The sequence below is a fragment of the Haliotis rufescens genome, unplaced genomic scaffold, assembly GCF_023055435.1.
Source record: "Haliotis rufescens isolate VD_foot unplaced genomic scaffold, xgHalRufe1.0.p SCAF_16, whole genome shotgun sequence".
Lineage (NCBI taxonomy): Eukaryota > Metazoa > Mollusca > Gastropoda > Lepetellida > Haliotidae > Haliotis > Haliotis rufescens.
Window position 1 is genome coordinate 2,757,272 of NW_025963846.1, and position 27,762 is coordinate 2,785,033.

At 40.2% G+C, this 27,762-nt stretch overlaps 1 protein-coding gene across 1 annotated transcript in view; it reads left to right on the forward strand.

Annotated features, from left to right (window-relative positions):
• Positions 1–23,133: 23,133 nt before the first annotated feature.
• LOC124144897 (protein dachsous-like) overlaps positions 23,134–27,762 on the forward strand; it is a 105,113-nt gene continuing 100,484 nt past the window's right edge. The window contains exons 1-3 of the mRNA XM_048396705.1: positions 23,134–23,332; positions 24,559–24,800; positions 26,519–26,705. Of these exons, the coding sequence (XP_048252662.1) occupies positions 23,134–23,332; positions 24,559–24,800; positions 26,519–26,705 (628 nt within the window). The remainder of the gene's footprint in view (positions 23,333–24,558; positions 24,801–26,518; positions 26,706–27,762) is intronic.

Consider the following 27,762-nt stretch of genomic DNA (forward strand, 5'->3'; position numbering starts at 1 on the left):
AACATAACAAGTTACACGTTTTCTTTAGTCATGTCTTGTCAACAGTTTACTTAAAATAAATAGCATGTTTTTTTCATTAGGATAAAAATATAATTTGAAATAAGCAAATTATATTTATCACTTGAGGGTAATGTGAGGAATTCTGACTATGAAAGTTTGAAGAAACTCTACAATACGCGACAAACTTACAAGAAAAGGCACTTTTCGTCTATAACTTGATAATCACATTTATCACAATATATATCTCTCCTCGTAAAATATTCATTATTTTTCTCTCATAAGTTAACATGCAACTCTACAAAAAGATATATTTTAATAGTCATTAGCACTTATTAACTAGCAACTAAATTTTGTCTTTACATTTAGAAATCGTGTTAACCATTGAAATCATTTCAGGTTATGGATTTTATAATAATTTTCAAATATAGGTTTAATTTCATTTTTGTGTGATTTGTCGAAATTCAGCTAACATCTCTGTGAATGAATACTGCGCGAGTGTACTGTACTTATAGAACAACTGCAATGGAGACTGTTCCGGAGAAAGCATACTCTCACAACGCTGTAATGGGTTAGACACGTCGGAAAGGTTTTTAATTTGTTTAACCATTTTAATCGCAATGACGTCACATATGTGTGAGTGAGTGGGTTGGGTTAAGGTCGTTTTGAACAGTATTTCAGTCATATTAGGGCGTGTCAGTTTTGTCAAGATGTGTCCTTCCGCCCCGAAAGTAGTCCGTCATATAGTCCAGTCTCTCTCACATCCTCATCATACCAGATGAAGCATCAATGCTGAAGAAATGCGCGTCATCTCCCGTAGAAGAGGATTGAAACCGTGGCTTAACGTAAATATGGATTTTAGACGATCGTCGAAGGCGTAGGTGTGGCGCTGACAAACTAGACACATTATAAGGCGAGTATGAGATTCGAACCCATCAAAGGTTTCTGCCACGCCTAAAGGACGACAGGGCCACCCCCGCGTCCCCCGGGTGTTTTGTTTGTTTGTTTGTTTGTTTTTAACGCCGCACTGGTATACGATGACATGCACCAACCAAGTCAGCAAACCTGACCACCCGATCTCGTTAGTCGCCTCTCACGATAAGCATAGTCGCCTTTTACGGCAGGCATGAGTTGCTGAAGACCTATTCTAACCCGGATCTTTACGGGAGGAGACAAGCATGGGTTGCTGAAAACCCAATTTAACCCGGATCTTCACGGGTCTGACCTCCGAGTAAGAAGGTCGTTTGTATATAGGCGTCGTGTTGAAACAGATTTCAGTTCTATCAGTTTGGTCATCACAGGGGCGATCCTAGATTTCGAACTCATCTTTAGCGAATCGTAGCGCGCCTTAGGGAAGCACGACCATTAGCGTTCCGGTGTCAACGATCCCCCAAAGTCCAACTTATCATAATAACCATCCACATGTCTCTCCATTTATCTCGTCTCCCCGCAAACACATTCCTTATCTCAATGAAAATAAGTAATGATTTGAGTAAAAATTTCAGCTTGAAAACTAAAACCGGAAGCAATTTCGTGAGAGCCGCCATCTTGCTTTCTAATTCTTTTTGGCCATTTGATATCTGATATCATATGTCGGTATATGGTATCTCTTTGAAATGGAGATATACCCTGTTCTATGTGTACCGGGCCTAACATCAATTATCGTCAGCTTTAGTTGTCTTCGTGTTTCTGACTATTGCAGTGGGCTCATGGTTGGTGACCAATGACAAGGAAAATGGCGCCACTTACTGGACTATGGATCCTTTTGGTTTCCATGACAACCGCTTATGCAGGTGGGTACTGTTTACATTGCAACTTGAATTGTATTTACCATCTACAGTGATGATAGAACTAATATAACGTTTTATTAGGGACCTAAACACTTGTTGGGCTCCTTCTTTTAGAGTGAGTGAGTGAGTGAGTTGGGTTTAACGCCGCTTTGAACAGCTTTTCAGTTATATCACTGCATGTCAGCTTAATGCGGGAGGAAAGCCTGACATGATGCAGGTCTCTGACGTTAACCACGAGTATGGTGCTGACAAGCCTGGAAACGTTATCGGGGTTGTGCCTTTAACGGCTGGGCCACCCGTGTTTCCCTCCTTTCAGAAGCAGAGACAAAGACAATAACAATATTCCGGGGTCCCCCGGCCAGTATACATTAATGATCGGCTCATAACTGTTCTTTGTGAAACGCCTTATGCTTTTTGTCTCCATGAAACAAGCCCATAATAATTAATGAACGGACAACATGTTCAGTTAGGAAACCATGGACTCCGTCAACTTTCGTTAACAGTGTAGAAAATAATCATTCTTCAACGTATTTACTATCACTGAAGTAGAAACACTAACACTGAACGTGTCGCTACTACTACTACTACTACTACTACTACTACTACTACTACTACTACCATTACCACTACTACTACTACCACTACCACTACTACTTCTACTGTTGCTACTACTACTACTACTACTACTACTACTACTACTACTACTACTACTACTACTACTACTACTACTACTACTACTACTACCATTACCACTACTACTACCACTACCACTACTACTACTACTACCATTACCACTACTACTACTACCACTACCACTACTACTACCGCTACTACTACTACTACTACTACTACTACTATTACCACTACTACTACTACTACCACTACCACTACTACTGTCGCTACGTCTACTGTTGCTACTACTACTACTACTACTACTGCTACTACTACTACTTTATTACTACTACTCCTACTACAACTACGACTACTACTACTTCTACTACTACTCCTGCTGTTGCTGCTACTCTTACTACCACTACCACTTCAACTACTACTCCTGCTGCTGCTACTACTACTACTCCTGCTACTACTACGACGACAACAACTACTACTACTACTACTACTACTACACCTACTACCTCTTCTACTTCCACTACTCCTGCTTCTGTCTACTACTACGAATACTACTACCACTACCACTACTCCTGCTGCTACAACTACGACTACTATTATTACTACTACTTCCACTCCATTTACTACTACTACTACTACTACTACTACTACTACTACTACTACTTCAGTCTGGTGCCTGTGTCAACTCACTTGCTGGACTTCTAATTAGTGCCATGTGCCTGCATGATAAGATTTGAACCACGGAACATCCCATCCGAGGTCGGACGCCTTGTAGCAGTAGCTCATGTAGTTCCGAGGGGCGGTCGGGTAGCCTAGTGGTTAAAGCGTTCGCTCGTCACGCCGAAGACCCGGGTTCGATTCCCGACATGGGTACAATGTGTGAAGCCCGTTTCTGGTGTCCCCCGCCGTGATATTGCTAGAATATTGCTAAAAGCGGCGTAAAACCATACTCACTCACTCACTCACTCACTCACCCACCCACCCACTCACTCACTCACTCACTCACTCACTCATGTAGCCCCGACACGGTTACCGATACCCCATGGTGATGTAGCCCTTATCGGTATTTTTGCCCACGACGTAAAACAACAGTCACCCCTGATAACTACACAACCGAATAACGGTGGTGTTACCAAGTATATTCTTCATTTCCAGGTCGTCTAATCGAAACAAAAACGTATGGCGATCTTAAGCTGGTACCAATGAATAGCTACGGTGTTCCTATTTCCGGATTCACCCACGTACTCTTTGAGGTTAAAGGATGCATGAACGCATTCATGGTTTTATCAAAGACGTCCAACTTCGTCAAAGAGAAGAACTACTTCATGATAATGCTTGGGGCGACGAAAAATAGACGTATGAACGGCATCAAAGACAGCTGCTTCAAGTGTCAGACGTTCCACGCCACGGCTGTGAAGACGACCATGAACTGCACCGGCTTCAACGCCTATTACGCCAAGTGGGATAACCGAGGCTCTATCGATGTGGGCTCAGGAACAGACGTCACGAAAGAAAACTTCCTTCATTACCAGAGCAAAACTAAGATTTCAGTAAATATTCTCAACGTGATGTCACAGAAGGCGAATGTAACGTGGAGATTCAGAGTTGGTAAGTACAATTCTTAAAAGTTCAGGGGCGGTCGGGTAGCCTAGTGGTTAAAGCGTTCGCTCGTCACGCCGAAGACCCGGGTTCTATTCCCGACATGGGTACAATGTGTGAAGCCCATTTCTGGTGTCCCCCGCCGTGATATTGCTAGAATATTGCTAGAATATTGCTAAAAGCGGCGTAAAATCATAGTCACGCACTCACTCTTAAAAGTTGAGAGAGGAATTTCCTTAGGGACCGACCATTTGTTTTATTCAAGCTGCCCCGTCAGGATTAAAATCTAATTTGTTGAACAATTCTTTTCAAAACTATGTTTTCCCTGTGAACGTGATTTAAGTTTAATCGTATCAAATTGTGATTGGAATGTGAGTATGATTTGTGTGACATACGAGGGGCGTTCAATAAGTTTTGCAACTTCAATGAAATCTGCCCTACGTGGAAGACGCTTCCAGGATGACGAGGACATAAAGGCTGCCACAGAGGCTTGGTTAGAGGGCCAATCTGAGAATATCTATAAAAGTGGTATTTTAAGCTTGAAGAACAAATGGAATTGAAATGAATGGTGATTATATTGAAAAAAAAGAAGCTTAAAAGATATTCTGCGACTTGGTCTTATATTGAAGTTGCAAAACTTATTGAACGCCCCTCGTACCTGTGAATGCGTAAACTAAGGGATCATTTTCGAATGGAGTACATCACACGTGTATCTTTGTACCATTTTGCTTTCCGGCATGTACCCTTACCAAATTAGGAATGCACAAATGCTCCAACCATCCATTGCCAAGCTGAGCCACATTTGTGCATTCCGATTTTTATCACTTTATTACTATATAGTATTCTGACACAATTACTATGGTACGAATTATTGTATACATTAACAACATCCGTCAACATAATAACAATTCGTCTGGGTAATTGGTTGTTAAAGAGCTGATTTACACAATTTCCAGACAGTCCGCCCCATTTTACTGCACCACTTGGCCATGGCGCGACAGTGATCAAGGTGGCAGAGGATACAGCCATTGATAAAGTAAGTCACGTATGCGCGACAAAGTAAGTTTAGTGCATGTTGAGTGTACAGGATACAGTTATTGATAAAATAAGTTTAGTGTATGTTGAGAGAGATGATAAATCATTGATAAAGTAAGTTAAGTGTGTTTTGAGAGAGATGATAAATCATTGATAAAGTAAGTTAAGTGTATGTTAAGTGCGGATGATACAATCATTGACAAAGTAAGTTAAGTGTGTTTTGAGAGAGATAAAGTAAGTCACGTATGCGCGACAAAGTAAGTTTAGTGCATGTTGAGTGTACAGGATACAGTTATTGATAAAATAGGTTTAGTGTATGTTGAGTGTACAGGATACAGTTATTGATAAAATAAGTTTCGTGTATGTTGAGAGAGATGATAAATCATTGATAAAGTAAGTTAAGTGTATGTTGAGTGCGGATGATACAATCATTGATAAAGTAAGTTAAATGTATGTTGAAAGAGATGATAAATAATTGATAAAGTAAGTTAAGTGTATGTTGAGTGCGGATGATACAATCATTGACAAAGTAAGTTAAGTGTATGTTGAGATAGATGATAAATCATTGATAAAGTAAGTTAAATGTATGTTGAAAGAGATGATAAATAATTGATAAAGTAAGTTAAGTGTATGTTGAGTGCGGATGATACAATCATTGACAAAGTAAGTTAAGTGTATGTTGAGATAGATGATAAATCATTGACAAAGTAAGTTAAATGTATGTTGAAAGAGATGATAAATCATTGATAAAGTAAGTTAAGTGTATGTTGAGTGCGGATGATACAATCATTGACAAAGTAAGTTAAGTGTATGTTGAGATAGATGATAAATCATTGATAAAGTAAGTTAAGTGTATGTTGAGTGCGGATGATACAATCATTGACAAAGTAAGTTAAATGTATGTTGAGAGAGATGATAAATCATTGATAAAGTAAGTGAAGTGCGTGTTGAGTGTACATCATAGAATCATTGATAAAGTAAGTTGAGTGTGCTTTGAGAGAGATGATAAATCATTGATAAAGTAAGTTAAGTGTGTTTTGAGAGAGATGATAACTCATTGATAAAGTAAGTTAAGTGTGTTTTGAGAGAGATGATAAATCATTGACAAAGTAAGTTAAGTGTGTTTTGAGAGAGATGATTAATTATTGACAAAGTAAGTTAAGTGTTTGTTGAGTGCGGGTGATGCAATCATTGACAAAGAAAGTTAAGTGTGTTTTAAGAGAGATGATAAATCATTGACAAAGTAAGTTAAGTGTGTTTTGAGAGAGACGATAACTCATTGATAAAGTAAGTTAAGTGTATGTTGAGTGCGGATGATACAATCATTGACAAAGTAAGTTAAGTGTGTTTTGAGAGAGATCATAAATCATTGATAAAGTAAGTTAAGTGTATGTTGAGAGCGGATGATAAATCATTGATAAAGTAAGTTAAGGCGTTTTGAGAGAGATGATAAATCATTGATAAAGTAAGTTAAGTGTGTGTTGAGTGCGGATGATGCAGTCACTGACAAAGTAAGTTAAGTGTATGTTGAGAGAGATGATAAATCATTGATAAAGTAAGTTAAGTGTCTGTTGAGTGCGGATGATACAATCATTGACAAAGTAAGTTAAGTGTATGTTGGGAGAGATCATAAATCATTGATAAAGTAAGTTAAGTGTATGTTGAGAGAGATGATAAATCATTGATAAAGTAAGTTAAGCGTGTGTTGAGTGCGGATGATACAATCATTGACAAAGTAAGTTAAGTGTATTTTGAGAGAGATGATAAATCATTGATAAAGTAAGTTAAGTGAGTGTGCTGAGTGTAGAGGATACAGTCACTGACAAAGTAAGTTAAGTGAGTGTGCTGAGTGTAGAGGATACAGTCACTGACAAAGTAAGTTAAGTGAGTGTGCTGAGTGTAGAGGATACAGTCACTGACAAAGTAAGTTAAGTGAGTGTGCTGAGTGTAGAGGATACAGTCACTGACAAAGTAAGTTAAGTGAGTGTGCTGAGTGTAGAGGATACAGTCACTGACAAAGTAAGTTAAGTGAGTGTGCTGAGTGTAGAGGATACAGTCACTGACAAAGTAAGTTAAGTGAGTGCGTTGAGTGTAGAGGATACAGTTATTGATAAAATATTTTAGGTGTGTGTTAAATGTAGAGGATACAGTTATTGACAAAGTATTTTAGGTGTGTGTTAAATGTAGAGGATACAGTCACTGACAAAGTAAGTTTAGTGTGTTTTGAGTGCGGATGATATAGTCATTGAGAAAGTAAGTTAAGTGAGTGTGTTGAGTGTAGAGGATACAGTTATTGATAAAATATTTTTGGTGTGTGTTGAGTGTAGGTTATGCAGTTATTGATAAAGTATGTACTAGTATGTTTCTAGTACTACTGGTCATTGCACATCCATAATCTACATAAAGAACATTAAACAGATTATTTAACAAAGTGTTTTAGTTTTTACCTCGGTTAAATACGTGAACCACAATATTCTATAATGTGCGTTGGACCGCCTCCGTGCTCTAGTGGTAGAGCGTCCGCCCGGAGAGCGGAAGGTCCGGGATCGATCCCCGGCCGCGTCATACCAAAAGACGTTAAAAGATGGTACTTGTTGTTACCCTGTCTGGCGCTCGACATTAAGGGGCTAAAACAAGGACTGGTCGGCTCGGAGTCAGTATACTGTGTCTGAGTGGGATATTCATGTTAAAACTGCGGCATGGTATCTCAGTGGGCTAGCACTATACATCGACATCAGTCCGGACTAGTACAAGCAGCCACACACACACACGTGCATGCACGTCGCTATATAAGTGCAATAATCTTGGACGGGACGTTAAACCCCATTTCACCTTCACCTCACCTATAATGTGCGTTGATTACAGAGAGTTTTGCCTGAACATGACGATGCGTCCTCTTCCAGGAGATCTTCAAGCTCAAAGCATGGGACCCTGAAGCCGACAAAATTGTTTTTTCTTTGGGCACACAGCACACGGATGTGTTTAAGTTGAACGGATCAAGCCTCATGCTGAAGAAAATGTTGGACTATGAGAAACAGTCGTTCTACAGTATAGAAATATCGTATGTCCTATTTTGTTTCAAAAGAATATTGGTGTGGTGAATGTTAAGAAAACAGATCACTGCTTTAATGCATTGCGTTCATTCTTAAACGCATACTCTTTATATCCTGCTCCCGACAGTCGCATCCCAACTCCCTCTCCATCTCCCATTCCCAGTCTGCTGATCTCATAAACCTCCAGTGACGTCATCGGATTATCCTGTCATTGTATTTATGTCTCCTTAAATCCCCAATTTGTGCAATACCCAGGATTTTATATGTAAAATCCATCCCATTTTACGCACAGAATACCGCAAATTTCGCACACAAAACACCGTTGATTATACATTTCAGTGGACCGAACTTTCAACCGTCTTATCTGCAAACCATTGCTTATAAGAATATATTTTTTCAAGTACGCCACCAAGAGATACGTCCGTTTCCTAAGTTTCATACATGTAGTTTCATAGTTTCATTGAAAGTGTTTGAAATATATAAGTGCTGATTAATGTTGTTTCAGATTTTTCTTTCGGTTTTTAAGTAAAATACAACATTTCCCTTCGGGTTCTTATGAGCCTTAAAACCTCTACGAAATATTGCTATTGATATTGCTGGGATATTGCTAAATGCGGCCTAAATCTATACTCATGTGGGCTTTCTTCCCACATTAAGCTGACACGCCGCGATATAACTGGACTATCATAATTAAACCCAACTCACTCACTCACTCACTCACTCACTCACTCACTCACTCACTCACTCACTCACTCACTCACTCACTCACAAATACCAAACGGATCTCACATGTCAACATTGTCATCGCCAGGATAAGTGACGGCTTTAACTCTGTCCCCGCCTCCATGGCGGTGCGAGTGACCGACGTCAACGATGAACCGCCAACACTCAATTACAATGATGAGGTCAAGGTCCCCGAGGAGATGCCGGTTGGGTACGTCATCAGCGGGTTGTTCAGTGCAACAGACAAAGACATGAATGACAGCATGACGTTTATGCTAGAAGGTAAATAATTCTTACTATATTACATATGAGATGACCCTTGAAGATCCGGGGTAGAATAGGTCTTCAGCAACCCATGCTTGCCGTAAAAGGCGACTATGCTTGTCGTAAAAGGCGACTAACGGGATCGGGTGGTCAGGCTAGCTGATTTGTTGATACATGTCATCGTATTTCAGTTGCGTGGATCGATGCTCATGATGTCAATCACTTGATTGTCTGGTCCGGACCCGATTATTTACAGACCGCCGTCATGTAGCTGGGATATTGCTGCGGCGTTAAACAACAAACAAACAAAGAAATAAACAAACATAAGATAAGATGTATTTTAAAAGAAAGCGAGCGATACACAAATTATAAAACAGGATCGTATCGACAGAAAACACCTCAGACAGGTTAAACACTGCAATATTTTAAGCCTCGTTTTCGCATGAAGCGAAGCTTGAAATGAACACTTGATAGGTACCTTTACCAAGGAAGAAAGCTCTGATACAAATGCGACAGTTCGTTGGCACAACTCTTCGACTACCCAGAAACTTTATGATATCAATAATTAGAGTGGGCCTGGGAATGTATAGAAATAAAAACGACAAAAATCATCTACTGAAAGACATTAATAACTTTTCAGAGAATACTGCAAAAAATAATTTTGTCTCATGTTATACGAGAAAAAAAAGAAACTGCTCGTTGAACATGCTGGATGTTCCGAAGAGAGGGTTGTGAAAAAAAGGTTTCCGAAAACTTAAATGAGCAAAAAGTGATATTCTGCCCCTCATAAATGTTCAAGCCCACCTCTAACATTGCTCTGTAGAACGCCCAGTCGTCTAAGGCGCCGCGATTCGCTGTGCAGAGTTGCGTCCCTTGGGCACGCCAGAAACCTATGATTGTGGGTTCGAACCCCGGTTCGCCCCGATTATGTTTCTAGGTTTGTCAGCACCATACCCGTGCTCGTGGGTTTCACCGAAGTGGTAAACGTCTGAGACCTGCATCACTTCGGGCTTTCCTCCCACATTAAGCTGACACGCCGCGATATAACTGGAATACTGTTAAAAGCGGCGTAAAACCCAACTCACTCACTCACTCACTGTAGAACGCGTTAGGATAGATGTAACCCTCTGTCAACCGCTGTAATTTGATCATAAACTGAGGGACAATAGAAAGCCTACCGAGTTTGTTTGTTATGTAACTAAATGTTGAAAGAGTGAGTGAGTGAGTGAGTTGGGTTTAACGCCGCTTTGAACATTATTCCAGTTATATCACGGCGTGTCAGCTTAATGTGGGAGGAAAGCCCGAAGTGATGCAGGTCTCAGGCGTTTACCACTTCGGTGAAACCCACGAGCACGGGTATGGTGCTGACAAACCTAGAAACATAATCGGGGTGAACCGGGATTCGAACCCACAATCATAGGTTTCTGGCGTGCCCAAGGGACGCAACTCTGCACAGCGAATCGCGGCGCCTTAGACGACTGGGCCACCCGTGCCCCCAAATGTTGAAAGAATTGTTAAATTGTGCTCAATGCCTGTACAACCATCACTCATTCCTGCAACAGCTTTTAAAAAGTATTCTGTGGCAGGGTAATTTTGTGCAAAAATAGATTGGTTCGATGAAGGCTGGGGTAAGAAATGAATTAATGTTTGCAACCACATGACTTCTACCATGTTTGAAATTATTTTCAAAGATAAGATGTCAAAGAATATCCACCAGCAGACCATTTTTAATTTTTTTTTTAAAGGTTTGAAATCAAATAATATTAAAAACTGAAACCATGTAAATATATTCTTTGAATAAGCGTCAGTACAGTTCACATCTTATTGGGGACGGCCGGGTAGCCTAGTGGTTAAAGCGTTCGCTCGTCACGCCGAAGACCCGGGTTCGATTCCCGACATGGGTACAATGTGTGAAGCCCATTTCTGGTGTCCACCGCCGTGATATTGCTGGAATATTGCTAAAAGCGGCGTAAAACCATACTCATTCACTCATTCATTCACATCTTATTGGGGCGGTGGGGTAGCCCAGTGGTAAAAGTGTTCACTCGTCACGCCGAAGACCCGGGTTCGATTCCCCACATGGGTACAATGTGTGAAGCCCATTTCTGGTGTCCCCGCCTTGATATTGCTGGAATATTGCTAAAAGCGGCGTAAAACAATACTCACTCATATTTAAGTGGAATTAATATTCTCTTTGAAATTGAAACTCAAACATAGGATAACATGATCTGAGAGGTATAGTTTCTTTTGCTACTCGGTTTATGTACTAACTTTTAATCATGCTACACTGAAAAAAAACAACACTTTCTTAAACTCTTCTCACACACTGAAGGTCCAGAAAGCGAGTACTTGAACCTGTCCAACAACGTTCTTCGGGTTCAACGCCGCATCGACCATGACGGCAGCCAGGGACACCTCTCTCTGAACGGGTTGACGTTTCGGGTAATTGACAGCCTCAACCACGAGAGCAACATCACCAAGAACATCACCATCATGGACATGAACGACAACACGCCGAAGTTTTCACAGTACATATATAAACTGAACATCACTGAAAACTCCACGCGAGGTGAGGAGCATATTGGGCCATAAAATAATCATTCAAAGTAACGATGATATTCAGAATAAATTCGTTATATAGAGAATCTCACCCGAGTGTCTTTTGATATCAAATATATCAACACGTTTTGATAAAAGTGGTAAAATTCCGAGGCTTGCCGAGGATTTTTGCCACTTTTATCAACGAGTGTTGATATATTTGATATCAAAAGACACGAGGGTGAGATTTTATTTATCATCCAACATCATTCTTTCAATTTTTTCAATTTGTAGACAGTAATTAGCAGTATCTTCTGTGTAAAAATTACTGCAAACAGCTTCAATAGCAGAGCCATTAGTGATGTCATTTGATTGTGACGTCATGGTAACCAGTGACGTCACTATGGTCTGCAAAGCATTGTGATGTAATTTCATTGCAACGATATCTACAATTGATCTCATCCAAGCGGTATCTCCTGTGGGAGCCTGTTCTGGATGATAAATCACTGATGCCTTTTGAAAATGTTCACACACAAGAAAGTAATTATTTGATCCATTTGTCTTTTGGTATATTTGGATTTTTAATAAAACTTAAATGACCAATCACATCTACAAATGTTTCTAGATGGGTAAAAAAAAAAGCAGCCCTAACGAAGTTAAGGACACCCTGAAAATGCCCACACAATATGAACCCTAAATTTGGGTTCTTGGGATGGGGGGCCTTGGGTTTTTATCGAAGAAATAAATTGTTCCCACGGAAGCCTTTTAGGGCCATTTATTTCGATACTATCTTGAAATTTCAAGATACTGAGTTGAAATTTCAAGAAACGAAGTTGAAATTTCAAGATAATATATTGAAATTTTAAGATAATAAGTTAACATCCTAAGATGTAAAATGCGTTTGAAGTGAATAATCTTGAAATTTCAAGGTCCTACGGAAGCCTTTTAGGGCCATTTATATATATGAAAATTAAACGGTTTTGCATCTGTTGCTGAAAGAATGTGTAGTTTCCTTACAAAATCCCTGCAACCCCCTCCCCGAATATCACATTGTTTGCGCCTGAACGGCATTCGTGAACTGCGGATAATATTCTCTTTGTAATCCCACTAATTTAGGAATGAGTCATTTAAAACGAATAGCCCCCAGTCCCTCGGTCCAGTGAGCAGTTGACTGGTTGTAGATACTGAAACTACCACATCACTCTTTTTTCTCAACTGGCATTGTGTGAAGCCCATTTCTGGGGTCCCCGCCGTGATAGTGCTGGAATATTGCTAAAAGCGGCGTAAAACCATACTCACTCACTCACTCACTCACTCACTCACTCACTCACTCACTCACTCTCACTCACTCACTCACTCACTCACTCACTCACTCACTCACAGGAGAGTGCCCAATATTTTCTGCTAACCTAATATGACACCGTATTCGGAAACTTAAGACACCATAACGAATTTATTGTGCCGAAAAGTTTTCACTATATGGTATCTATATCGCACTACTCTTCTAAACCCAGTGCAAAGACGTTGAGGGTTAAAGGGAGGCTACTCTTCAAACTTTAGAGGCCAAACATGTAGACATTTGTTTTCTATAGTCTTTATGAATAAAGCCGCGAACGTGATTTGAAGAAGGTTAATGTCCTTGCACATCACAAGTTATGATATTAAAACACAAAACAGTGTCGAAGCAAGAATTTCTGTACCAGAATATTTATGAGAAATATGTGGTGTGTTGTTTGAAAATCAAAGATGGCTGTTACTGACGGTATACGGTCTCATAGTAGGTCAGTAACAACCCTCTTGGATTTATACTGACGGTATGCAGCCTCATGTATATGTAGGGTCAATAGTTCTGCTCTCTGATTGGTCTTTTGGATCACGTGCGTGACTTTAATAAAGATTATATAAAGATAAAATTATCAACGAGGTTTGGCCTCTGAGGTTTGAAGAGTAGTCTCCCTTTGACCCTTAACGTTTTAGGTTGTAAGTTTTAAGTTTTGAGATTTAGGTTTTGACATGACATGTGCGACAAAGATACCAAATAGTGTAAACTTTTCGGCATAATAAATTCGTTATGGTGTCTTTAGTTGCCGTATCGGTGTTATATTAGGTTAGCAGAGACAATATTAGGTTTACCATAAGACACCATAACTAATAATACTATTACCAACACCTTCTTGCTTACTTGACATTAATATATAAAGCTTCCTGAATGACGGCATCGTTACATAATTCAATGGCAAATATTTCTCTCTCAGATCAGAATATACTGAACAGACAAGTATGAAAAGAGGTGAGGTGAGGTGAAATTGGGTTTCACGTCGCGTCCAAGATTATTGCACTTATATAGCGACGTGTATGCACGTGTATGTGTGTGTGTGGCTGCTTGTACTAGTTCGGTTAATGCCGATTTATAGTGCTAGCTCATTGAGATACCATGCCGCAGTTTAACATGAATGCCCCACTCAGACACAGTATACTGACTCCGAGCCGACCACTCCTTGCTTTAACCCCTTAATGGCTAGCGCCAGACAGGCTAACAACAAATGCCATCTTTTAACGTCTTTTGATATGACGCGGTCGGGGATTAAACCCCGGACCTTCCGCTCTCCGGGCGGACACTCATCCTCTGTGTACCCTGATTTTCAATATACAGTAAACTACGGTTATAACGAACTCAAAGGGATTATAATTTTTAGTTCGTTATAACCGTAGTTCGTTATAAGCATATATACAGCATAATTACAGCAAATAGTCGGGACTAAAAAGTATGTTCGTTATATTCGTCAGTTCGTTATAAGCGTGTTCGTTATAACCGTAGTTTACTATATACAGAATCGGTCATGTCTGGCAATGCTCTTCCCATTTCAATTCGTAAATTCTGAGAAATCGTATTCTTTGTCAAATACCAGATACCAGTAGCTGCAGTGAATGACCGTACGCATATTGAATCATTTAAGAGATATTCCTGATGTTAAAGAACTGCCAAGGAAAGCCATTATGTTACACTACACCTTCCTTCTCTGTGTTCTTTCATATCAACGTACACTTTTGAACTACTGCAATGATTGCAATAGTGAGTGAGTGAGTATGGTTTTACGCCGCTTTTAGCAATATTCCAGCAACATCACGGGGAGGGACAGAAATGGGCTTCACACATTGTACCAATGTCGGGGTTCGAACCCGGGTCTTCCGCGTGACGAGCGCACGCTTTAACCACTGGCAATAAATAAGCTAGCCCCACATGGCATTATGCCGTTTTTCACTATCCCCTTTGCTCCCAGATACTATGAGGAATAAATATGTAAAGAGAAGTATGCATGGAGCATCCTAGTAGTCCCGGGCAGTGGGGTAGTCTAGTGGTTAATGCGTTCGCTCGTCACACCAGACGTCCGGGTTCGATTCCCTACGTGGGTATAATGTCTGTAGCCCATTTCTGGTCATCTTCCCGAGGCATGAGAGTTAACTGACTTTAAAAGTCCAGTTTCCACCCTTGCCGAACCAGGCTGGAATGCCTGGGCTCGATCGTAGCGCCACCAGTGGTTATTATGAGTTATGTCCCTTCTAAGCCTCTCCTATGGACCAATCAGATTCCACCTCTCGTATCACGTATCGCCGAGTCAGGACGATCTGATCGATAATCAAGATCTGTATTTGATAAAATGGGTCTTACATCGCGAAGTGCATCAAATCACGTGAGCACCTTGTTTAAAAACATGAAAAGATTTGAAAAATATCTATTGGCAATGAGTTGGCGGTGCACACGCTTTGCAAATCTTGCAATCGACCGAAATCTGCACGGAAGTTTACGAACCGGATTTCGATTTCGATTTCGTTGCGCGATTTTGATTGGACTCTGCATAGACCCGTTAGTCCAGCAAAAATGTAACTCCATAATACCAGCCTAGTTCGGCAAAGGTGGAAACTGGACTTTTATAGTCAGTTAACTCTCTTGCCTCGGGAAGATGATTTCTGGTGTCCCCCGCCGTGACATTGCTGGAATATTGCTAGAAACGACGTTAAACCGTATTCAGTCACTCCTAGTAGTCTAACATAGGGGCAAATTAGCATACCACCGTGTCTGAATGAGTTTGGTCAAACACCCATTTAAATAGAGAATCTCACCCACGTGTCTTTTGATATCAAATATATCAACACGAGTTGATAAAAGTGGAAAAATTCCGAGACTTGCCGAGGATTTTTGCCACTTTTATCAACGATTTTATTTATCATCCAACATCATTTTTCCAACTTTTTCAATTTGTAGACAGTAATTAGCAGTGTCTTCAGTGTAAAAAGTACTGCTAACAGCTTCAGTAGCAGAGCCATTAGTGATGTAATTTGATTGTGACGTCATGGTAACCAGTGTCGTCACAATGGTCTGCAAAGCATTGTGATGTAATTTCATTGCAGCTAGATATCGTAGATATCGTGTAGATATCGCTTGATCTAATCCAACCGATACATGCAGTGTATCACCCGTAATGTACCACTTGGTGGAACCCCGGTTTGGTGATGCAAAAATAAGGATCATTATCAAGGTGAGTCTGTGATTCGAACCCACGATTACAGGATTCTGGCACGCCGAAGGGACGCAACTCTGTGAATGGCGGCGCCTTAGCCAACTGGGCCACTTGTGCTCCCCTCGCCACAGTGATAGTCCATACTAACATAACCAGCCAATGACTGACAGCAATATTTTCCAATTTAGAGACATTTCTGCTTCAAATGTCGGCGAGCGACAACGACTACGGTGGAAATGGCCACGTTGTGTACTCCCTGGCTGGCGAGAACGAGACTGTAAAGTATTTCAAGCTGAATGACACTGATCTGTTTGTTAACGGGGATATGATTGACTTGGAAACAATGGAGGAAGGCAATGACGAATTGATGCTGACGGTTATGGCCGTCGATACGCCTGACTTCGAGCAACCTCAAACAGGATCAGCCACTATTCGTTTAAAGGTAATCAGTTATGACATACTTCTCCTACAAGAAGCATTGTGAAGCTAACAGAGTAAACTCACGTGATACATAGAGATTAGTATACGAGCAAGTGTGTCATATTGTATTAGTGAATTCTAACGCCAGTAAATAGCGCTTACTGCACGAGTATCGGTCACATACCATTCATCTTACAACGACAATTGTTTTCAGATAATCTCAAAAAATGAATACGATCCTGTTTGGTCTACTCCGAAATTAAACAGCAGCAATGCCTTCCCGGATATGACGTTATCGGAAGATGCGGCTCCTCTGTCCCCCGTTGTCATAGTTACAGCCAATGACGAGGATAAGGGAGAGGATGGGAAAATTAGTTACAGCATATTGTCTATTACCACAGGTAAGCTAACTGTCAATACTAACATTGGAACAAAAGGACATTGTCGCGTTGTAAACATTTTAGGAATTGAAATATCCCTTGTTTTGGACTTTTTTCAAGGGAGAATTCGAGTTTTTTTTCAAAATATTCAAAACTTAACGAAGAATGACCTTCGTTTTACCTAGGTACTTACAAACCCACCTTTTCTCGTGTAGTACTTTAGACAAACAAAAATATATCTAAAATGTTTAAGTTGTTGATTTCTGTAATTTCTGTAAATTTGTTTTGAAAATAAATATTAATATATTGAGGGGATTAAACAAGGAATGGTCGGCTCGGAGTCATGATAATGCTTTTATCCATGTTAAACTGTGCCATGGCATCTTAGTGGGCTAGCGACATACACACACACACACACACGCAATTTCAGTGCAATTATCACGACCTTAAACCCTATTTCACCTAACCGCTTGCTGTCTCCAGCGTCAGGCTCGACTACCAACAGCACATTCTGGATAGACGTGAAGACTGGCGAGTTGAAAACAGCAGCTGTGCTCGACAGCGACACGGGGACAGGTAAGCGTTTTCCTTGGTTCAAACAGCCAAGATATTGGGAAATGTTTAGATCTCGCATTTCATAACTAACAATTGCTAGAGATCCGTCGTGGATGATTCCCCATACGACCTATATTCCAACAAGTTGATACGAAAACATGATGTCATTATCAATACAAAATCACATTCTACAACCATCAGACAAAGGTTGAAAAACGGGCAATACTGATTGGCCCTCTTCCCAAGCTCTATCCTCTCTATCCTATCCCACTCCGTGCATGAATGCTTGGTGAACCCTACCGTTGCATCATATTGAATGCGCCGAGGAAATAGCAAGGCGGCTGTAAGTCGCACTGTCATTTTGATTTCAATTTAAGAGTTCAATTTCTTGGCTCCATAAGATGACTGAACATTCTTTTCTAAATATTTGAGACAGCCTTAAGATGTAGGGTAAGTATCCAATCTTACTCAACCTTAAATTTGAAATACTAAGATCCCATACTGAAGACAGTTCTTTGTTATGATAAAGATGATCAAGAATGTTTTTTGCTAAAAGAACATAAATAAGCACATCCAAAACAACTAAAATATACAGTAGCATGAAATAACAAAACTTCTTTACAAAAATAATACAGCAGTATTCTTGGTCATTTTGCAAAATGACTCAGTTCTCACAAAAATATAATTTTCATCATAATCTGAAAACCCCCCAAAGATAACATGTACTTGTATATAATGTTCGTAATCGCTGCTGATAGATCGAATAATATAACCCGTGATACCATAACGTGTGAGTATCGTGTGCTGTTATTCCCACGATATCGGGCATATTATGGTTAAAGTTCTGTTATTTACACGATGTCGTGCATATTGTGATAAATTGTCTGTTATTTACACGATGTCGTGCATATTGTGATAAAGTGTCTGTTATTTACACGATGTCGTGCATATTGTGATAAATTGTCTGTTATTTACACGATATATCGTGCATATTATGGTTAAAGTTCTGTTATTTACACGATGTCGTGCATATTGTGATGAATTGTCTGTTATTTACACGATGTCGTGCATATTGTGATAAATTGTCTGTTATTTACACGATGTCGTGCATATTGTAATAAATTGTCTGTTATTTACACGATGTCGTGCATATTGTGGAATATGTACTCTTTATGTACACGATATCGTGCGTATAGACACATCCGTAAAGAGTAATACTAGTGTCTGTGAATGTTATCTGAGCGCTCATTGGTCAGAATTCTTGCTGGTTGCCATAGAGCTGTAACCAGACCATGTTTGCATTCGTTGGTTAAAAATAGCGACTATGCAAAGGGGTGTTCAAAGGTGATGGATGAACGTTCTGTTGACAAACCTGCGCAGTATTGACGATGATTAAATGCTTGATTTTGGTTTTCAAGAGACGATAACGCTCGCCATCTTTGTCACCATACCATTATGTTTTCTACCAGGTGGGGAGGAGTACTATGATCTGAAACTCATGGCGGCAGACGCAGGTAACCCTCCCAGGAATACTACCGCATCTGTTAGAATCAGCATCTCTAACGTCAACGACAACCCACCCTCATTCAACAACACCGTGATTGAATTGCCTCTGACGAAAAGCATGAGTAAAGGAGACGTTGTTGCCTCCTTCACTGCGACTGACGCGGATGGTGACAAAATGACCTTCACCCTTGGAGGGCAGTACAAAGACCTGTTTCAGTATGATGGCAAGGACTTGAAGGCGGCTAGTACGATCGCCAGTGGGAAATCTTACGTTTTGATATTGAGGTATTTGTGTATCTGTAATATATTCAGAAATGAATTACTGATAGGTCTATGAAACATCTATAAAGAATAATAACTAGAATTAGAGTTATCCATTTTTTTGGTTTACGATTACTTTCGAGTATGGCGATTTCAAATTATATGAAATAAAAAGTGGGCCCATATTCGAAAATAAATCAGTTGATGTCGTAAAATGGCATTTTAGATGATATTTTTAAGGCACTTAAACAGTGTGTGTATTTAGGGCCCTGTTCCACAAAGCGATCGTAACGCTAAGGTGATCGTAACACCCATACTTTAACATAGACGTATGGAAGTCGTAGCGCTACGCTCGCTTTGTGGAACGCGGGCCGGTTGTGTGTGTGTGTGTGTGTGTGTGTGTGTGTGTGTGTGTGTGTGTGTGTGTGTGTGTGTGTGTGTGTGGACGGAATGTATAAGGACGGAACTCTTTATATATGTTTGTTATATTGAGTTGTCTATAATTTGGAGGGAAAAGTTACTTCGTGTCATTCCTTCATCAATTCAATCTGAAAGAGTCTGTAAATGAATATAAAATATTAAAGAAATCGAAATAGTACAACAGGACAGTTTTCTGAAAAGCTAGTCACATGTAGACTTTTTGTGATTGACGTGAACAATAAACTCATCGAACAAAAAGACCCGATCTAATAATAAGGTTTCGTTGTGAAAATACATATTCCAAATCATAACGAATGTTTAAATAGACACACACCGACACTCGAATACACCATGTTCTGGAAAGTGCTAATCTTGTTTATGTGGCCAAAGAAAGACACCGAGTCGCCAGTTAAATGAAGGGCTATGAATGCCCGTATTTTATTAAGGACCCATATATAGCCAAACAAAATAACGAGAAGACTGGTTTAACGAGAGTTGACCGTATGTTCATCAGAGCATCGGACGGTGTCCACAAGGTAGCAGCAACGGCCATCATAGGGAAGGCAGCTGACCAGAACAGCAGTGCAGGGGGCGCAAATACAACTGGGGGAGGAGCTGGAGCCGGCGGAGCTGGGGCTGGAGCCGGAGCTGGAGCTGGAGCTGGAGCTGGAGCTGGAGCTGGAGCAGGAGCTGGAGGAAAAGCAGGAGCCGGAGTGGGAGGAGGAGCTGGGGGTGCTGGAGGAGGAGCCGGGGGCGCAGGAGCAGGAGCTGGAGGAATAGGAGGAGGAGGAGTCGGAGGAGGGGGAGTCGGAGGAGGGGGAAGTGCAGAGCTTGTTTTGGAGGCCCGGAAAGGATTTGAATTACCCGAAGAATACCCCATTGGACTCCCCCTACCAAGTCCCTTTACTGTACTCGGAGGAGGGGTGAATAATACGCTGACGTTCGAACTCTCTGGTAAATATTGTAGACTGACACAGTGACCAAGCAAAGGGGTTTCGTAGAATACTTGATGATGTATGTCACTTATTCAATTAATAACGGATATTGACACTGTGACAAAGCAAAGGGGTTTCGTAGCATACTTGATGACGTATCAATTAAAAACGGAGATTGACACAGTGACAAAGCAAAGGGGTTTCGTAGAATACTTGATGATGTATCAATTAAAAACGGAGATTGACACAGTGACAAAGCAAAGGGGTTTCGTAGAATACTTGATGACGTATCAATTAAAAACGGAGATTGACACAGTGACAAAGCAAAGGGGTTTCGTAGAATACTTGATGATGTATCAATTAATAACGGAGATTGACACAGTGACCAAGCAAAGGGGTTTCGTAGAATACTTGATGATGTATCAATTAAAAACGGAGATTGACACTGTGACCAGGAAAAGGGGTTTCGTAGAATACTTGATGATGTATCAATTAATAACGAGATTGACACAGGGACCAGGCAAAGGGGTTTCGTAGAATACTTGATGATGTATGAATTAAAAACGGAGATTGACACTGTGACCAAGCAAAGGGGTTTCGTAGAATACTTGATGATGTATCAATTAATAACGGAGATTGACACAGTGACAAAGCAAGGGGTTTCGTAGAATACTTGATGATGTATCAATTAATAACGGAGATTGACACAGTGACCAAGAAAAGGGGTTTCGTAGAATACTTGATGATGTATCAATTAATAACGGAGATTGGATTTTTATTCTGACCAAACTAGCACTAATTCATCTCCTAGGCAATAAGGTCGTCAGTGTCTTGTGAGTATGAGACTGCTCAAAGATGGTGACAACGGTTCAGTATGGATTGCCCATACTACAATAAAGTAGGAGTATATGATTCTACATGCTGTGGTATGGAGAGTATTTGTATGTGTGACTACTTGAAGTAAATGAGGTCACATGCTATCTGGTCATCTGTTTGTCATTACCGTGGACAGAATCAGATTCATCTACTCACTCATACCTGCTTGCAGAAATATGGAACTGTATATATATTTTGTTATACCATTTTGTGATTTTTAATGAACTCCTCTTTTGAGATTTTTGTAATTTAAAGATGTTAATTGCTTTCGCTTCTCCCGTTGCACCTCATATGTTTTGCATAAACTAAACGGTTTCTTTTGAATCTAAATTATGGCTCAATTAAGTTGAAAATTCTCCTTAGCAATGAACAATATATTCAGTGGGAAAGAACGTTTTGGGCCTTTCTTCTTTCTATTTTATCCAAACACATGAAACGACTTCAAAGGACACGCGTACAATCTTGTTAAGTGATTTGCGGTGTAGTCTGTGACTGTACAATCTTTAACGTGAAACTGTCGACTTTCATCGACTTTACAGGGGCGATGGGTTAGCCTAGGGGTTCGCTAGTCATGCCGAAGGGTTCGATTCCTCACATGGGTACAAGATGTGAAGCCCATTTCTGGTGTCCCCCACTGTGACATTGCTGGAATATTGCTAAAAGTGGCGTAAAACTATACCCACTCACTCATAGACTTGCATTGGTATTTAGTGATTACTACACATGTAGCGTCCCCGTGAAGATAGATCCTTGAAGAAATATAAACGTATTTCACTACTACTGCTACTACTACTACTCCTACTACTACTTGCATCGGACATAAATTTGTCATAGATGTGTCAAATTTGGACATGTACTCTACATGTCCACCATAACCCTTTTTGAAAGCTTTACTGAGGCCTTGAATGTTGTAACCTTGATCAAACAACTTCTTAGCAAGAGTTGTATGACGCTCTTTGAAATCTTGGCAGAAAGAGCATGTTCGATTGTACCTCAAAAGTTGTGAAATGTAAACATAAAAGCTTAGAGGATTTGCTGGTTAGCTGTGAATGAACGGTGTACAACCCCTGAGACTTTCGGCGAGGGACTTACAACATTCGTTTCCGAGGGACATATCTTCCGTAATTCAGAGCTTCAAGCAGATTATTTTTTTAATTTCTTATAATCCCTTTAAGAAGGAAAATGAAGAAAAACGCATGAAATGTCAACCTCGCAGACAAGTTTCACTGTTCAGATGACGACATCATTAACATTGGGACCCGTGAAGATCCGGGATAGAATAGGTCTTCATCAACCCATGCTTGCCGTAAAAGGTGACTGTGCTTGTCGTAAGAGCCGACTAACGGGATTGGGTGGTGAGACTCGCTGATTTGGTTGTTGCATGTCATCGTATTCTAATTGCGTAGATCGATGTCCATCATGTCAACCACTTAACTGTCTGAAGCAATGTGACGTCATATCGCTTCAACAGACCAATCAGCATTGAGAATAGCTAAAATGCAAACATCGGAAAGGTTACACTCGATCTTTATATCATCACGAATGATGTAGTCTTTTATTAAGTACAGAGATTTCACTGTTGCACAGGTGACGATAGTGTCCTGTTTGACATTGAACCGAACACAGGAGTGATGCAACTTAAAAAGCGGGTGGACATTGAGTCTAACACTACGAAGACCTTGTTGGATAGCCTCATGGTCTCGGTCAAGGATTCAGCTGCCAAGAAGAAAGAAGCCAACATCACCATAAAATTTATTGATGTCAATGACAATGTACCCGAGTTTGATCAGACACTGATATCAGCAAATGCAACTGAAAATTCAACAAAAAGTAAGAACTACCGAGATGACATAAACTCTTAAGATTACATTGACTGATCTAAATATAAAAAGAGTGTCAAAATTACATAAACTCTGACATTAAAAAGTCTCAGATTCCTTTTACTCTAACATACCAAAGAGTGTCAGATTACATAGACTCTGATATAAAAAGAGTTTCAGATTACATAAACTCCGATATAAAAAGAGCGTCGGATTACATAGACTGTTATAAAAAAGTGCCAGATTACATAGACTGTGATATAAAAAGACTGTCAGATTACATAGACTCTGATATAAAAAGACTGACAGATTACAAGGACTCTAATACAAAAAGACTGACAGATTACAAAAAAACTCTGACAGATGAAGAGTGTCAGATTACATAAACTTTGATCTATAAAAAGTGTCAAATTACAAAGACTCTGACATATAAAGAGTGTCAAATTACAAAGACCCTGATATAAAAAGACTGTCAGATTTCATAGACTCTAATACAAAAACCTTTCAGCTTAGATAGACTCTAATATAAAAAAAGTGTCAGCTTAGATAAACTCTAATTTAAAAAAAAGTGTCAGCTTAGATAGACTCTAATTTAAAAAAGTGTCAGCTTAGATAGACTCTAATATAAAAAAAGTGTCAGCTTAGATAGACTCTAATTTAAAAAAAGTGTCGGCTTAGATAGACTCTAATATAAAAAAAAGTGTCAGCTTAGATAGACTCTAATATAAAAAAAGTGTCAGCTTAGATAGACCCTAATTTAAAAAAAAGTGTCAGCTTAGATAGACTCTACTTTAAAAAAAAGTGTCAGCTTAGATAGACTCTACTTTAAAAAAAAGTGTCAGCTTACATAGACTCTAATTTAAAAAAAGTGTCAGCTTAGATAGACTCTAATTTAAAAAAAGTGTCCGCTTAGATAGACTCTAATTTAAAAAAAGGGTCAGCTTAGATAGACTCTAATTTAAAAAAAAGTGTCAGCTTAGATAGTCTCTAATTTAAAAAAAGTGTCAGCTTAGATAGACTCTAATTTAAAAAAAGTGTCAGCTTAGATAGACTCTAATTAAAAAAAAAGTGTCAGCTTAGATAGACTCTAATTTAAAAAAAGGGTCAGCTTAGATAGACTCTAATTTAAAAAAAAGTGTCAGCTTAGATAGACTCTAATTTAAAAAAAGTGTCAGCTTACATAGACTCTATGTTACTAGGTGCAGATATCTAATATTGTAATTCACTTTTGGTCAGATGTGCTTGTGACCCAGCTTACCTACAGTGACCTTGACCGTGGCCCAAATGGCAACGTGACCCTACAGATAAGTAGCACTAGTCCTCTGTTCCGCCTGGAAGGGGACAAGTTGTATGTAGACGGAACTCAGTTGGACTACGAGGACGGCATCCCCGATCATCAACACGCTGTGACCATTCAAGCGGTGGACCACCCTCAAAGTGGTCAAGCCAAGACAGGACAGGCAGTGGTAGTCGTTAAGGTAGGACCAATAACATGGCCAGAAGAGCTGTAATGACTGGCACAAGGTGAGAGGAATGGTTCAGTTTCCTCTGAATGAGTCAGAACATGTGTCAGCGTGACTCACAGCTCCACAGATGTAGTGCTTGTACGCTAACACACAAGTTTTTGTTTGTTTGTTTGTTTGTTGTTTAACGCCGCACTCAGCAATATTCCAGCTATATGACGGCGGTCTGTAAAATAATCGAGTCTGGACCAGACAATCCAGTGATTGACATCATGAGCATCGATCCACGCAATTGGGATCCTGAGCCTGACCACCCGATCCCGTTAGTCGCCTTTTACGACTAGCATAGTCGCCTTTTACGGCAAGTATGGGTTGCTGAAGACCTATTCTACTCCGGAGTCTTCACGGGTCAACACACAAGTAGGACAGTCGTAGTCAAGGACAGTTGTAGTCAAGCACAGTTGTAGTCAAGAACACTTGTAGTCAGGGACAGTTGCCACAAGTAGAGTGACTGAGTGAGTGACTGAAACAGTGTTTTAAACAGTATTTTAGTTGTACAGTAAACTACGGTTATAACGAACTCAAAGGGACATTAATTTTAGTTCGTTATAACCGTAGTTCGTTATAAGTGTATGTACAGAATATATACAACAAATGACCGGGACTAGATTATAAGTTCGTTATATCGGTCAGTTCGTTATAAGCGTGTTCGTTATAAACGTAGTTTACTGTATCACGGCTTGCAAGCTTGGTGTGTGGGGAGAGTCTGATGTGATGCAAATCTCAGACGTTTTCTACTTTGATGAACTCACGAGCATGGCACGGTGCTGAAAAACCAAGGATCGTAATCAGGGCGAATCTGGGATTCCAACCCGCGATCGTAGGAGCTGCCACAACTAAGGGAAGCAACTCCACATGTTCATGTTTAATGATGATGATATAGTTTTCTGGTTTTATTATCTTTTCGTGTTTCAGGGCGGCATCATTCATCATGGTTCAATCCGTGCTTATGGTTAAATATTCTAATATGTGTTAATGTTTACTGGTTCTTTACTGGCATCATTAAACAAGATTCAGTCATATATTGATGTTTTATGATATAAGTTCTAGTATATACTCACAGGTTTTATTGTCTGCAGAGTTTTAATGAATATCGGTTATAGTATTTGTTCATAAATTTCACTTCAAAACTCTCCGGGAAGGTTGGGGATTCGTGACTGAAGTGAAGATATGGTTTCGACTTCCCTCATAGGTACAATGAATGAAGGCCATTATGATGTTCTCTTATTAGGTCTTCAGCAACCGTTCTTGCCGTAAAAGGCGACTATGCTTGTTGTAAGAGGCGACTAACGGGATCGGTTGGTCAGGCTCGCTGACTTGGTTGATGCATGTCATCGTTCCCAATTGCGTGGCTCGATGCTCATGATGTTAATTACTGGATTGTCTGGTCCAGACACGATTATTTACATACAGCCGTCATATAGCTGGGGTGCAGCGTTAAACAACAAACAAACAACAGAAACAAACGATATTGCTTGATTGCGTCTGAAAGTTGCGTTGAACCTTATTCGTTCAAACGAGAAACTTTGCTATTGGTTTGCAAATTGGGCACTCTGAGGATTCGCTGGCTTTCCTCACACTCGTGGTGTATATTGTCAATGTTACCCAGCTTAAATTGTTAGCTCGGGCGTTTTATATGTACAATAAGTTATTTTTACCTTTTCTATGTCTAGATTATATCTCACAATGAGCATGTTCCTGTTTGGAGCTCGCCCGACATTGATTCGGGTGGCAATTTCCCCAACAAGTCGCTGTTCGGAGTTGACACGCCTCTGGCCGAAGTGGGCACATTCATTGCCACAGACCAAGATGGCGGCGAAGACGGGCACCTGGTCTATTCCCTGACTTCAGCTGTCACAGGTAACGTACACAGTAGCGATGACGAGACTCGCGTAGTGATCCCATTCGTGACCACTCGTGTCATTCCGGGGACAAGCCGAATGGCGACTCGTGCCCCTGTCGTGGCCATTTTATCAAAGTGGTTTCGTCCCCGCGCTGGCTGGAATAGCGACCTGATTAGTCAACTTCCCCGCCATTGCTTTGTAAGTTTAGATTGATTTTTTTCTTAATATCACACAGTTGACATTGAGTATGGTGAAACAATTGTTGTGTTAGTCACGTTGGTAAATATATCAATTACAAATGTCTAAAACTATAGGAAAAAGCAATAATTCACAAAAGACACAAAAGAACTTCCTGTTGGTTGTGTTTTTGCACATAAAACTGATCGTTAGGGGACGAGCGTTCATTCGTGACCAACTCGTGTTATTCCGGGACAAGCCGAATAGCGACTCGTGCCCCTCTCGTGGCCATTTTTGCAAACGGGCATACCTAAAACAATTGTCAACTCGTTGCGCAATGGTTCACATATATTTCCCCATATATCATTTATATTTCAGATCCAATTAAAAGCACATCAGGACATGCGAAATTATACAGTATGATTGAACACATTTAACTGTGTCTTGGGTATACTTTTAGATGCAAGACATATGTAAAAACAGAATTTTTTTCTGAGGGATTCTTTGACGAAGAACTTGAAATCATACGCGCATTATGATTGGTTTGTCGTATTTTCGCACATAACATTCATCGATAGGGGGACGAGTCTTCTTGCAGGTTACGGAAAGGGGCGAGTGGTGACGAATGGACGAGCGTCCTTGCAATTTACGGAAAGGGGAGAGTTGTGACGAATGGCAATGATCCCAATAAATATGAATGAGTGACACGAATTGCGTCCAAGGGCAAATTACCTGTAAATATTGGTTCTGGAGTGTGTTGCGTCCACTTTGCAAACTTACCCTCATGCGCATGTTCAACACATGGGTGACTACCAGGATCACAAAAATAAGAACTTTTAAACTCGAGGACCGGACTTCTGAGGATGTCCGACTCCTTGTTTACGCATAAGAAATTC